At 43.6% G+C, this 15,269-nt stretch overlaps 1 protein-coding gene across 1 annotated transcript in view; it reads right to left on the reverse strand.

Annotated features, from left to right (window-relative positions):
- Positions 1–15,269, reverse strand: part of CHD8 (chromodomain helicase DNA binding protein 8) — a gene marked incomplete in the record, with an annotated part of 4,119,653 nt that overhangs the window by 3,662,161 nt on the left and 442,223 nt on the right. The window contains 1 exon segment of the mRNA XM_044057960.1: positions 9,218–9,397. Coding sequence (XP_043913895.1) covers positions 9,218–9,397 — 180 coding nt within the window.

The following is a 15,269-nucleotide window of genomic DNA, read 5'->3' on the forward strand; positions in this document are numbered from 1 at the left end:
CTTGGCCCTCTTTGAGGAATGGTCTGAAATTCTGGATTGCCAGTTTTACTGCCAGCATCTCTTTTTGATTTATGTGCAGGTGTAGCTGATCTGGAGTCCATAGGCCTTGAATGCACTTGTCCAGCATGTGTGCCCCCCAACCGAGGTCTGAGGCGTCCGTTGTGATGGTTTGGCTTGCTTGAATGTTGTGGAAGGCCAATCCTGGGTTTGCCTGGCATGTCTGAGCCCACCATAGGAACTCTTGTTTCAGGCATGGAATTAATGGTATTTCGGTTTCTAAGCTGTGCTTGTGTTGAGACCATAAATTCTTTAGCTACCACTGTAGCTTTCTCATATGCAGTCTGGCATGGGGGACCAAGATTATGCAGGATGCCATGAAACCCAAAGCCTGCAGAACTTTCCTTGCTGTTAGTTTGTTCTGCTTTGCTAGTGTCAAGAAGTACAGAGGAAGTTGTTCTTGTTTTTCTGTAGTTAGGAATGCCATCTGTTTTACTGTGTCCAATTCTGCACCCAAGAATGTTATTGTCTGGGATGGTATCAGTTTTGACTTTTTTAAATTGACTGTGTATCCCAGAGCTTGTAGTAAGCAAATGACTCTTTGTAAGTCTTGTGTCAGCTTGCTTTTGTTGTCCGCTTGTATCAGGCAGTCATCCAGGTATGGATAAATTTGGATTCCCTGAAGCCTGCAATGAGCGATTACTGATGCCAGGCATTTCGTGAACACTCTGGGTGCAGTAGATAAGCCAAAGGGCAATGCTGAGAATTGATAATGCTCTGATCCTGCAAGAAATCTGAGGTATCTTCTGCAAATTGGTCGTATGGGGATGTGCAGGTATGCCTCCTTGAGATCTAGAGTTACCAGCCAATACTCCTTGCCCAGCATGGGAAGAAGTTGGTGTAGGGTCAGCATTTTGAATTTTGGAACAATGATGAATGTGTTTAAAGCGGACAGGTCGAGAATAGGTCTCCAACTGTTTTCTTTTCTTGGTACTAGGAAGAGTCTGGAGTAAAATCCTTGCCCTGTTCTGTAGGTGGTACCCTTTCCACAGCTCTCATCTTTTTTAATTGAGCTATTTGTTTTAGGGCTTCTGACTTTTGATTTGGTGGCAGGTTTGGCATTCCTCTTTTTGCTGGTAAGTTGTGGAAATGAAACCTGTACCCTTGGTCTATAGTTTGCAAAATCCAGTTGTCTCTTGTGATATAGTGCCAGTTTTTTGAAAATAATGCTAACTTTCCGCCTAAGGGTGCTACAATTTGTTACCTGGTAGGCGGTGTTAGAACCAAGTCACTGTGATTGTCCTGTTGCAGTGGTAGTGGTTGTATCCGTGGCTCGTTGGTTATTGCCTTGCCACTGGCGTCCCCTGTAGGCACCTCCTCTGGATTGATTTCTGCCTCTGGAACGTCTATTCCTGCCTCTCTGGCTTTTAGAGGAGTCTGGAAAGGACCAATTTTTGGAAGGCCAGTTCCTGCTGAACCTTGGGGGCTGTACCTGTAAGAAATCTTTAACTGTTTGTACAGATTTTGCCTTCCTCTTCCATTTTCTTCATTACTTGTTGGGCAGGAGAACCAAATAGACTGACCTTGTCCATAGGAGCATCTAAAAGCTTTGCTTTAACATGATCCGGCAAGACCTGCTCTTTCAACCATGCATGCCTTCTTATAACTGTGCCAGTCATGGCTGATCTAAATGAAGCCTCCAGTGCATCATAGCCACATTTTAAAGAATGGTTACTAACCTGCTGAATGTTATTCACCATTTCTAGAACATATTTCTTATCTAAGGAATCATCAGAGGACAGTTTCTTAGTTAACTGATCAAGCATAAACTCTTGGTATTGGATCATATGAAACTGACAGTTCAAAGCTCTAGATGAGAGAGTAGCAGAGGTGTATACTTTTTTACCCCATCTCTCTAAGGACCTGGATTCCCTATCTGAAGGGAGAGGGTTTTTTGCTGAGGTCGAAGCTACTGCCTTAGGCCCCTGGGAGATAGTCTCCAGATCTGCAAAAGGGGCCTTGTATAAGTGGTGATGAGTGTCCGGTACCCTGTAGAACCTGTCGGGCTTAGCAGGGGCTGGAGGTAAAGTATCAGGAGCAGTGCAAACATCATTAAAGGCATCATCCACAACAGGAAGAACTGGAGGTATAGCTAAGGGCCTATGCTGCGGTAAGTGTAAAAAGGTCCTAAGCCTTTTCCTTGAATCTGAGAAATCTTGTCCCTGCCATTGGAATTGCTCTCGCATGGCATGTAAGGTTTCCCCAAAGGAAAATTCCTCTGGTGGAGAGGCAGAAGGAATAGATTCTTCAGCATCAGAATCTTCATAAGTAGAAAGAGGAGCCTCTGGATGGTCTGTAATGTCTGAGTCATCAGAAGAGTCATCTGAGGAGCCTGGCTCAGGGGGCTCTACTCTGGGTCTCTTTTCTGAGGGTTGTGAGGCCCTGTCTGGGTGAGATTGGGATCCTCTTATTAAGGAGATGAGATCCTCTGCCAAAGTAAGCATTTGTGAACTGGAGCTGGGCCTGTGAGAGGGGGGCTTAACAGGCACTGATTTAGCAGTTTTGGCTGCTTTAGCCCTGGCAAAGGCCTTTATAGACATGGCTGCAGGAGGCCTAGCAGCACCACGTGCTGGGGTAGAGACATCCAAAGGGATGGTGTCCGATAACTCTGTAGAAACCACAGTTGTAGGTAAAATTTCAGAGGCCGATTCAGCTAGGGTAGAAGGGGCCTCGGTAGTATTCATGGATTCGGCTGTAGATTGAACCGTTTGCTCGGTTTCGGCCGAAACAGAGAAACTCGCGGTTTGCTTTACCGTGGTTTCGGCCAAAACCGCGGACCGCGAGTGTCGGTCCTTTTCTTTGCGTTTTTTAACAATTTGGGTAGTCAAAGGATCCGACGGCATAATGTACGCAAAATCTGAGCCGAAAAACTGTTCAGCAAACTCCGACCGACGCCTAAGCGTTCGTCGGTTGAAGGAAGCACAGGCTAAACAAGCTGCTACGTCGTGGTCTGGGCCTAAACAAGGTAAGCAGTAAGAGTGGAAATCTTTATGAGGTATTTGTTTCCTACAAGTTAAACAGTTATTTACTTTTTCTGACATCGGCTGAGGCAAGAAAGAGTCCCCAACGGGGTACTTAGCTTTTAGAAGTCTTCGAAGTTGTATTCGGTAGTAGTAATCTCTGGATCTGACCGACCGGCACTTGCGAACAGCTTCTGCTTCGGGCGCCACGCGGCAAGAAAGACTGAGGAAAATGGCGTCGGCTGATGCCTTTATACCCGAAGACCAGCAGAGAAGACGTCGAGTGAAGTGCGACACCAGCCGAGGCCAGACCCAGACTTTGGAATCCGGCCGACCGAAGGGCTGCCTGACGACAGGACAACCCATTTGTTAGGAATGCAGATGCATCCTTGAAGGACATCCTGTAACCTTGAGAAACAATATTCAGTACCCATTTGTCCTGGGTGATTATGTGCCAATTTTTTGAAAAAAGTGCTAGCTTTCCCCCTAGGGGTAGTGCCAAAAGTTAAGTGCTTGGCATCTGTAGAGGGAAGTCATTGGGACTGTTTCCTATAAGGTTGTGATTTGTCTTCCCCTCCTTTGGGGGCTGAAGCACCCCATTGTTTTGGTCTGTAGGAGCCTTGGGGCTGAGATCTGCCTCTTGGGCGTCTGTATCGGCCTCTTTGACACTCTCTGACACTGGAAAGGACCAATTTTTTGAAGGCCAGTTTCTGCTAAACCTGGGTGGATGAACCTGTAAGAAATCCTTTACTGTCTGTACTGATTTTGCCTTATCCTCCATTTTCTTTAACACCTCTTCTGCCTTAACACCATACAAAGTATCATGCTGTAGTGGAGCATCCAACAATTTAACTTTAACATGGTCAGCTAAACTTTGTTCTTTCAACCAAGCATGCCTTCGAATAACAGAGCCTGTGACTGTGGCTCTACAAGAAGCCTCTAATGAATCAAAATCACACTGCAAAGTATGCTTTACCACTTGTTCAGCTGCATGCAATAAATCCTGCATCATGTGAAACTGGCAATTTAAAGCCCTTACAGCTAAAGTAGCAGAAGTGTAAACTTTTTTCCCCCCATCTGTCCAGAGCTCTGGAATCTCTATCAGAGGGGACAGGATTTTTGGCAGTGGAAGCCTTAAACCTTTTTGGACTCTGAGAAATTGTTTCTGGATCTGCAGCAGGGTTTTTGTACAGAAATGTGAGAGTGAGGGACCCTGTAGTACCTGTCTGGCTTGACTGGTGCAGGGGGTAAAGAATCAGGAGTCAGACTGGATTCAGAAAAAACATCAACAATATCAAGCACAGGGGGAATAGCCAGGGGCCTGTGATGAGGCAATAAAAAAGTCTCCGAGCCTTTTCTTGGATTCTGAATAATCCTGGTTCTCCCAATGGAAATGCTCCTCATGGTGTGCAGGGTTTCCCCAAAAGAATAATCCTCAGGCAGAGAGGCTGAAGGTATAGACTCTTCTAGTCCTCATAGGGAGGGAGAGAGTATCCCTGGTCAGAAGAGGAATCAGAGGAAATAGAAACCTGGTCAGAGGAATCATAGTCAGTGTCTTGCCTTGGCCTTTTCTCAGGAGGGGGATGGGAACCCCTGATTAAAGTAATGAGGTCTTCGGCCATTTTAAGCATCTGTTTCTTTGGCATGGAGGACTGTCCAGGAGAATGCTGTACTTGCTTCCTTGTCTTTAATGGTGATTTTAACTTTGCCTTGGCTGCTGTAGTGGGCTTAATTGTAAGCTGTGAAGGTCTGAAAACACCCTCAGAAGCTGATGCCTGCTCAGCGGCTCCGGACCCATCTGAGGGAATAGTTTCCATAGGCCCAATACCTTGAGTATCCACAGGCCTCGGTGTCTCCATGGGCCTGTGACTCTAAGGTAGCGGGTGTCAGGGGCTGCGAAAGCGCCTCACTGAGAACCAGCGACTTGCCTAGAAGAGGCTTCATTGGTTTTGGACCTCGGATGCCTGTCCTTTTCTTTGTCTTAGCGTTTTTTATAAATTCCGGTCGTCGGTTATTCCGACGGCATTATGTAATTAAACCTTCAGCCAAAATAATGTAAAGCAAAATCAAACCAACGTTTAATAGTGCGTTTGTTGAATCTAGCACAAAACTGACAACTAGTAACATCGTGGTCAGGGCCTAGGCAAGGAATACAGTAAGAGTGAAAGTCCTTACGAGGTATTTGCTTCCCACAAGAAATACAATCATTAACTTTTACTGACATCGGTCTGGAGCAAGAAAAAGTTTCCCCCAACGGGGTACTTAGCTTTACTGAAGACTTCGGTTCTGAAACTCAATTTCGAAAATCTCAGGAGTCGGCCGACCGACACTTGCGAACTGCTTTTGCTTCGGGCACCACACGGCAAGAAAGACTGAAGAAAATGGCGTCGGTTGCAACTTTTATACCCCTAGCGCACTGACGTCAGGGAAGAGGCGACAGCAACCGACGCCGGACCAAGACTTTGGAACTCAGGCCGACTGTGGGTAGCCTGCCGGCAGATAACCCAAGTGAAACACGATGAACATCTTGCTTTTGAGCCTCTGCCCACTGATTTGGGGGTAGGTCTGGCCAACCGTTTGGAGTTGGTAAGGAGTGGAAGTGGAATCTGTATCCTTGGGAAGCTATATTTAAAACCCATTTGTCTTGGGTAATGAGTTCCCATTTTTTTTGCATACAGGGCGATCTTTCCCCCAAAAGAACAGTCAGTTGAGCAGGGCTTGGAAGATTTAAAGTTAAGTCATCGTGACAGTTTACCATGGGGGGTGTCTTACTACTCCCCAGCTTTGGAAGTGGGAGCCCCCCCACTGCTTAGGCCTGTGAGTACCTTGGGATTGAAGCCAGGGTGTTCTGCTGGTTCTGGGTTTGGACTGAGAAGGCCTGGAAGAGGTAAGGAAAGGATCAATTCTTAGAAATCCAATACCTACTAAATCTGGGAGGCTGTACTTGCAGGAAATCTTTAACAGTTTGCATAGATTTAGCTTTTTCCTCCATCTTTTAAAGTACTTCTGCTTTGTTGCCAAACAGGCAGTCTTGGTTTAAGGGAGCATCCAGTAATTTAGCTTTAACATAATCTGGCAAAGATTGCTCTCCTTAAGCCAAGCATGCCTTCTAAGTACAGACCCAGTGACAGCAGCCCTGCCTCTAATGAATCAAAACCACATTGCAAAGTATGCTTTCCAACCTGTTCAGCAGAATGCATTAAATCCAGTAAATCCTTATTTTCAGCACAGTCAGGAATCATCATCATTTTCTGTTTAAGCAATCCAATAATATGCTGCTGATGCTTTAACATATGAAACTGACAGTTTAAGGCCCTAATGGCCACAGCTGCAGAAGTGTATACTTTCTTACCCCATCTGTCCAGGGCCCTGGAGTCTCTATCAGAGGGGGTGGGGTTTTTGGTAGTAGTAGCCTTAATGACCTTGGGTCCCTGTGAAATGATCTCAGGATCCGCAGTAGGATTCTTAAAAAGGAAATTGAGAGAGTCAGGTACTCTTAATACCGGTCAGGTTTTCTGGGAGATGGAGGTAAAGTGTCAGGGGCCAGGCTAGATTCCAAGAAGGCATCATCTATAATGTCCAGTACAGGAGGGATAGCTAAAGGCCTGTGTTGAGGTAGAAGTAAGAATTTCCTAAGCCTCTTTTTGGAGTCAGAATAATCCTGGCTTTCCGAGCGGAAATGCTCCCTAAGAATACGCAAAGTTTCACCAAAAGAGAAATCTTCTGGAGGGGAAGCAGAGGGAATGGAGTCCTCTGCATCAAAATCCTCATAGGTAGATAAGGGCAAATCCTGGTCATCAGAAGAAACAGAAATTTCAGAATCATGATCAGAAGAATCAGAAGGAAAATCAGTTCTAGGTCTCTTGGAGGGAGAAGGCTGGCTTCCCCTGATTAGACTAATAAGGTCTTCAGCCATTTTTATCATTTGTTTTTTAGGCATAGGGGCCTGACCATGCGGTCTGGGCATCTGTTTTCTAGGCATGGATCGAGTTTTAGGCCATGAAGAAGATGGCGTTGGTTTAATATGCAAGTCATTAGGCCTGAATACACCTTCAGAAGCCGGTGCCTGCACAGCAGCTCCAGACCCATCCAAGGTACAGACATCCGCAGGTTCCGCAGTCGTAGAAGCATCTCGCAGTATACCAGACTCCAAATGGGTCCCAGTAGAGGCCTGCAAATCTAAAGTAGCGGGTATCAGGGGCTACAAAAGCGCCACATTGAGTACCGGCAAACTGGCGACTAGCTTAGAAGCGTTGTCGGCAGGTTTGGACCTATGCGTCTGTCTGCCTTTATCTTTGCGTTTTTTCGGAAAGTCTGTAGTCGGGTGGCTTACCAAAGCCATATCAGGATAATTGAATAGAGTACCGAAATACTTGGATGAAAAATGAACCCAAGACGAATAGTTCGAGGTTTGACTAAGGCACAAAACAGACAGCAAGGTGCGCCATGATCTGGGCCTAAGCAAGGAATGCAGTACAAATGAAAATCTTTATGAGGTATTTGCTTACCACAAGAAAACCAATTGTTAACTTTTACTGACATCGGTTTAGAGCAAGAAAAATGATCCCCAACGGGGTAGTTAGCTTTTTTGAAGACTTCGGATCTGAAACTCGAAAAAACGAAAATTTCAAGAGTCAGCCAACCGGCACTTACGAACTGCTTCTGCTTCGGGCACCGCACGGCAAGAAAGACTGATGTAATGGTATCGGCTGCATGCTTTATACCCCTGACTACCTGAAGTCATGGAAGATGAGACCGCAACCGACGCAGGACCCAAGACTTTGATAATCAGGCCGACTGAGGGCTACCTGCAAGCAGATAACCCAAATGTAATGACTGCAACAGTGAAAGATGAAGATCATTACAGCCAGCTTTTTGTTGGGGATGCTTTCAGAATGGTTTAAAGAACTGGAGAAAATGTACTGACCTGATGGATACAGGTAAGGAGTTCCAGGCCTTAGCAACATGCTACTAGTACAGATCATGCCAGCAGATTTGACAGATTTGTGTGAACAGAAGGGTTTTTGTCACTGAATCATAATGACGAAGAGGGAACATAGTTGTGCAGAATGGTAATTAGTGCTGGATAAGTAGGTAGATGCTGGATAATTTCATAGGTGGTAAGCAGCTGTGTATTATGGTGGGGTACTTCTAACCAAATTAGGCTTTTTAGTGCTATGCAGAAGTGGGTTCTGAAAGGGGTATTTGCTGTAAATTTAGCCACTTTTATAGGACTGTGCAAGTTTCGATTTTTTTATGCCTGATCTTACATCTTTGTAGGGAGGGAAGGAGGCCGTGGCAAGTATAGTATTAGTTGTACTGCTGAGAAAGTTTTTGGCTCTTTAAAGCATAACAAATTTTTTGGTGATTTTTTTTTATGCAATTTTGTATATGGATGTTGAATTTAATATTATCCGCCATCATCCCCAAAATAGTTTGCTATAAGAAACAACTTCAACAGTTGTATTGAGAGGATTTATTCGAATATTGCAGTGTACATCAGCATAAAATCAAAAAGCCCTACCTGGTTATTTCGCATGTCCAGTTAAGATGCATTAAACATTTCATTTTTTCCTATAATGTAATGTGCAAGTTTGTGCAAACTGAATAGGTCAACTACTATGATTATAAACATTTGTGCAGCCATTGGAACCATTTTTTCTATTCCCTCTGTAGAAAACTAGTTCACTGTGCAGTTTTAAATGGAAAATTTAAGGAAAGCTGTTGGAGCTTTTCTGTCCAGACTTCCGGTGAAATGGAGTCTTGAAGACCTAGTTGGACTTTCCCAAAAAAAGCAAATGAAAATCACTTAGTAGTACCAACACCCAATCCAAGTAAGCAAAATGTACAAGGCATGGAACAGAATTCCTATACTCTGCCGTAACATAGCTGTGCTTAACTAGGGGAAGAGAACACACAACAAACAGCTGGTCAGCACAATGATCACATTTAAAGTTGCCAATAATGTGGCAATGTTTTAACAGAACACAGTCTGAAAACTCAGTGCACAGGATTAATACCATCAAACACAAACTCCATCCCATAGTTCTGTGTTTAATACCATCAGCCTTCATTATCCTACACAATGACCGAGCAAACTTAACACAGCTAATCAATACAAGACCTAATAATCATATGTCTAAATGAACCTAAATCATCCTCAAACCAATCTTTTGAAAGGAAAAAGATTAATTGCTAACCATGAAGAACTGCATGGAAGGGGCAGTTTCGGCATCCACTTCCTGCACGTGTTCAATAACGGGATGCTCCACCTTCACAGGTCCAATGACGTCAACGTCATCGTCCTCATCATCCGTGATCTTGATGTCCAGATCTTCAGTATATTTCTTTCTAATCACCTGCCTGTTTGAGCGCCGTTTCTGCCAAAGAAAAAAAGGAAAGGTTAGAAAAATCAGCCTACATAAAAAGCCATCCAAACTTCAAACACCACAGTTAAGAATCTGAAAGGTCTCAAAGGACAGAGCGCCACTACCAATGCACAAAGGTTCAACTGCCTCGCAGACCACCACTTTTTATTTTTACTTCAGAGACCCAGTTGATTAACGTAAGTGGATTCTTCAAACTCTGAGTCTGAGACAGCCATGTCCATCTGGGACGACGGTTCTTTTAAGCAAATGGTTCTTCCAACACAGTGTGGTTCTTTACAGGTTGGCTGTCTCATCTTTCTGAAAATATGTAAATTCTGAACCAACTTGAGAACTATTCTGAGGGACTCTGGATTGGGGAAGAAGCAAACAGCCCAGACTCACTGATGTCAGTTTAGGCTTATGGGTCTTCGGCCTGTGTTGAAGTGTGGCCTACCTTGGAGCCCTCTGTACATGGCCAGAATCCACAGACCTCAATCTACTTTTATCCCTCCTCAAAGAACAGGAATGCTGGATCTCCCCTGTCCTGACACTTTGGACACTGCATTACAAGGCTCATAGGGACTTCCCAGGACCAATGAATGACATGAAGGTTTTGACACTCAAGGAAAAGCCAGACGCCAATGCTGCCAGGCTCCCTCGAGACATCACTCCAGTGGCTTCAGCAAATCTAGACCATAGGAGGTTACTAGGTTAATGGCCCTGGGGCCCTTACAAGCCTGGCCAAGAGTTCATCCCAAAAAAAGAAACTTTAGTCAGTACCCATCGCCCCTGTCACTGAGGAACAAAGGTGGAACCCCCGAGACAAATTTCTGGTTTCCCATCCACTCAAGGTTTCACTTGAAGAGGGTGAAGTACTCTTAAATATTACCAGGCTAACTGTCCTTGTGGGTCAATCAAAGCCCAGCCAATTACCTCAAGAAAATATCAAGCCCTGCACCTTGTGCCTACAGGGTGAACACCTTAACCACTATATCACCCTGCCACCCTTAAATAACAGGTTCATAGATTAGTACTAGGCTGACTGCCTTTTTATACTTTTGTAAGCCAATTACACTATGTGAGAATGAAACCCTGCATCTTATGTCTGCAAGGTAAACACCTTAATCATTATGCCAACCTCCCATCAAGTCAGATAGAGAGGCTGTGAAGACACTTCACCGCCACTGTCTGAGTTGAGAGAGACTGTGTCTCAGGGTCAGCCTCCTGGAATCTCATCTCCTTTGGGTTCTTCTCTGAGAGAAGTCAGAGAGAGACGTGGCAGGTGACAATGTCACAGTGCATCTAGACAGACATTGTCCTCATCAATAACCATTCCTAAAGAGGTTTTGGTCTCTGGTTTATGGTCCTTTGGTAAAACATACCACAGTGGGGACAACAACCACACTGCATTCTGAACTCAGGCAAATAAACAAGAAATGAATGTTAGTTCAGTATATGCTTCCTGAACCAAAGACAATTCTGTTAACACCAGACATCTACAGATATTAATGCTAAAACAGCAACAAGAATAAGTACATTTTCCCCCAACTGGGTACTTACCTGAAACGTCTTGTGCAGACTAATGCAAACATCCCAAAATTTGTTATACAGCTTTGTGATGGAGAGAAGTTGGCCAAATGTCACAAATGACCCAAGTTTGACTAGCAGTGCAAATACAGTTATGATTGTTGGGAAAATATAGGAATGAGTGGCAGATGGTAGCTTCCTGACCTGGGGAGATGGTCTGGTAGAGTCCTGCTGCAGGAACTCTAACTGGCAAAGACATGAGTGCGCATCCTACAGCCAGGAATCTGGGGTGGATTAGGAATCCAAAGAGCACGTGCGCGCACACACAGAAAGAATTGTGGGTATGAACATCATGCACAAACAGTCAACTGCAATGTGCACCTCACAAAACGTTTTGGCCAGCAACAGGAATCAAAGCATGGCAGTCTCCTTAAACATAGAGGATGAAAGCTACAATACGAAACTCCTGTCTCCTCAAGAAGCAAGTTGAGAGGAACAAATGGATTAAATGGTACATCAATTTGATGGTGTTATAATAAAGGGATTTTAAAAAGAAAACCCACCTTACCTAGCAATGGCATAGAAGGATAAATCCATGAGCACGATCCCAGGTGACTCAGGTGATTAATATGCTGTCGGGGAACATAAATGCCTCAGCACGATCCCAGGTGATTAATATGCTCTTGGGGAACGATGAGCATGTCCATCCTGGAGGGCGCACTTGGCTGCACATCAGTGTCGATCCCTGGCAGAGGCTGACGACAGGTAGGGGTGTGCTGTCTTGAATGGGAAAGGTGGGACAATACTCCTCCACATCCACACTGCATATCTATCCCAAGACACATATGGCTGTGCACTGGTGAGGGGATGTTATGCCACTTAAACAAAATCCTCATCAGCAGTATCATTCTATCCATGGGCACTGATCCTCACTGGCCCAGTATAAGGGTTGGAATAAGTCTGGGGGAGAAGGGACAGCCCACTGGACAAGCAATGGCCCTGAAAGAGAATGGTCAGTTGGAAGTTGAGAAAAACTAACCATCCTTAGATGAAATGGAGGCAGAAGGCTCCACAACACCCCCTCCACATCGCACCCCATCAAACAACTTTCCCTTTCCTGGCCTTCCCACACCATTCAGCTTTTTCCTCCAACCTTTCAACACAATAAAACTGGCCAAGACTGCCGTGTAGTAAGTGTGGAGGAACTGAATTAACGCAACAGTCCGGTGAGAACTAGCCTCCCAGAAGCTATGACATCATACAGGATTAGCAGAAACAAACCCAGCCCTAGCCCTGGATGTAATTCTCAAATTATAAACGTTTTAACTCAATCCAGAGTACTGTCTTCATAGTGCCTCTGTACTTACATCCGAGCGCACTATGAGATGCTAGTAATTGCATGCTGTTACACCCCCCCCCAACCCCGAGTGCCTTCTGCAAGCGCAACTTACTTCTTGGTCCTACTTCAGCCCTATTCTGTGAAAATTAAGTTGAAAAAGTAACTGAACTCTGTTAAGTGACTTCTCAACTTGGTTTTCGCAGCAGAGTAAGCATATACTTGCATGTAATTTTCTCCAGTAAATTCACTTAGCATGCCCCATGTTTTCTTCCGGTTACACCAGGCTGATTCTGTCTGCATTCCGTGAAGCAAGTGGTGGCTGCCAATCGAAGTAGAGAAATCCAAGCCACCCCTTGCATAACACCTCCACCACCCAGAAGTATTGCCATTGTTGTTTAATAGAGAGGGGTCCAGCAGCATATATTCCTTACTTTATTTCTAAAATCTGAAGAATTTACTTGAATTGCTGCTGGATCCCTCTATTTCTTGTGCCGATCTGTTCGTGACGGAGACCTGTGAAGCAGCAGTGAAGTATTCCATCCTATGGAACCGGGGTTTGTACGAGTGGGTAAGTACCTAGCTGAAGAAAGAGAGTGTACTGTGCAGAACAAAATATGTTACTGTAGTGTTAGACAAACAAATTCGCACTCATGTTTTTTATTTTCCTGTTTTCCAGCCAATGTTTTTTTCAATTCCTGCAGCAGGTGCTCTTTGACCCCGTTGTTACGTCAGGTCACATTCCTTACTGCTCTTAATGTGGAGCACTCTATGGAAATTCTAAGAGAACCGTTACCATAACAACAGTATTTGCTGTTGAGGGTTCTCTGATCTCCTCTTGGTAGTTGCTATCTATTTTGTTGTAGATTGGTATAATTTGTGTCGAGGTAGACCAATCTTTTTTTTTTTTTTTTGTCATTTTTTAAGTGATAATTTCCCACTGCATTTTCAATTTGGTGTGCCATCTTTCAACCTTAACCTTCAAAGTACCACTGTACATTTGACGCTCTAAACATGCCCTGCTACAGAGACATGATCAGGAAAGCAAACCCTGATCTGTCGGCACTAGTTCCCCATTTGGTGCAAACATACTGAAAACTACTTGCCATTGTCTTTTGGTTTCACACTGAATGCAGAATGCCATCAATTCCAGCTACAGCAGCAGGCTCGACATTAGCTAAGGTAAGGTGTGACAGCTCAATGTGCAGATACCGGTCTACAGTTCTTATCTTTGGGTAGCACTATCAGGTGTCCAGACAGTGGTGCTGGAGTATGACCAAGTCAGTAGTCATGCATTGCACAATACGGAGTTCACGTTGTGGGTTTTGAAATGTTTTTCTTATGTACTGAGAACATACCTTTCAACTGTCCAGATTTCGCAGAATGTCCACATTTGCTTCATATTTCTGATGATGCACTTGTCATAAAATTTGTGGCTTTCTAGATTTTTGTGGCAAACCACTGAGGACTGAATTCACTCAATAATGGCAGGCATTTACGATGCAGACTACACGTACCTCAGGAAAGGCACGGTAACGCAAGACCTTTTATTCTAGCAACTTTCTCTGTTTATAATAGCAATATTTAACATCTGTGCCCATTTTGGGGACTTTGCCCGCTCCTCATTATATTTGCCTTTGCCCAGATTTTTTGTGCTAAAAGGTTGAGAGCTATGGCGGGGAATGCTTCCCATCTATACCTCTTAATTGTCCAAAATTGTACATACTGCCCCTAGAGTTGCCCTCATTTTTCCCTGCCCCCAGTCAAATTTTTAATTTTCTGGTGAATCACCATTGATTACAGTCGTTAAAGCTAGATACTAGAGTTGCATACTTATTGCTCATAACATGCACATTGATTTAAAAGGCTGTTAACGTTTAAGTGAGTTACAGTATTATTTTAAAATGTCTTCGATTTTATGCCTTTGTCCTCCCACTGATTTTGGCTTTGTCTGGAATTATTGAACAAACAAAACGAGAGGTACCTTCTGATAATTTGATGCCAAAAACTTATGTTACTTTGCTTTGGTGTAGAGATTGATACTAATCTGTCAGATATTGCTTATAGTTAAATGAATCATGAAACATGAGAAAAGCTTGCGGAATGGAATTGGTAGATTAAAATGGGCTGGAGTCAAAGCCTTGTTTACTTGATAACACATTTACATGATTAAAATTTAAAAATACATACATAGTATCAAACAGAACATGACTTTAAACACTTGAGCATAAACAAAAATATGGTTGAAGTTGTATATGTGGAGGAACATAACATTAGTTAGGAAATTAAGTAGGGAGAATCACTTAGGCAAAGTAGTGCACAGTTAGTGATACTTTCGTGGTGAGTGTTGCAACTAGGAATGTTAACTACTTACAGAGAAGTAGTATTGTTTGAAGGGGTATGTTAACAAGTATGTACAGCCAAATTGTACAAGTAATGCTACATTAATAATTAACCTGGAGTGTTACATGTGCAAAGCCAAGATTCAAATAAGTGTCTTTTGAGAGAGACTTTGAAATTAAGATTATTTATGGATCTAATACTATGTGGAAGGGTATTCCAATTTTTAGTAATAAAGGTAGAGTAACGAGAGTTGCCTGCTATATTGGATACTTTGGCTACTTGGAGTAAATCTTGGTTAGATGATCAAAGATTATGAATGCTAGAATAGGGTTATAGAAGATTTTTTAGGGAAGGTACATTCTCAGGATTGTGCAGTATTTTGTGAGCCATTATTAATTGGTTATAGTTCATAACACGAGATAGTTCCAACCAAGACAGATTTTTTAGGCATTATGATGGGTTGACTGTGTGGAATCTGTTACAAATTTGCCATTCTTATAACACGATTCTAATTTACTTCTGACTTTTTGAGGTTGATAAGTATATGGGGGATGCATACAAGAGTGAGGAGAGACTGTGTTCTAGCTACGGCTATTCTTGCAGCGTCTGTTAAGACTTTTGTTTCTATACGTTGTTCCCATTTTCTTGTGTTAGAAATGTGCATGTCAAATTTTAGTC

Source organism: Protopterus annectens, chromosome 16.part0, assembly GCF_019279795.1.
Source record: "Protopterus annectens isolate FY-2018-M chromosome 16.part0, PAN1.0, whole genome shotgun sequence".
NCBI lineage: Eukaryota > Metazoa > Chordata > Ceratodontiformes > Protopteridae > Protopterus > Protopterus annectens.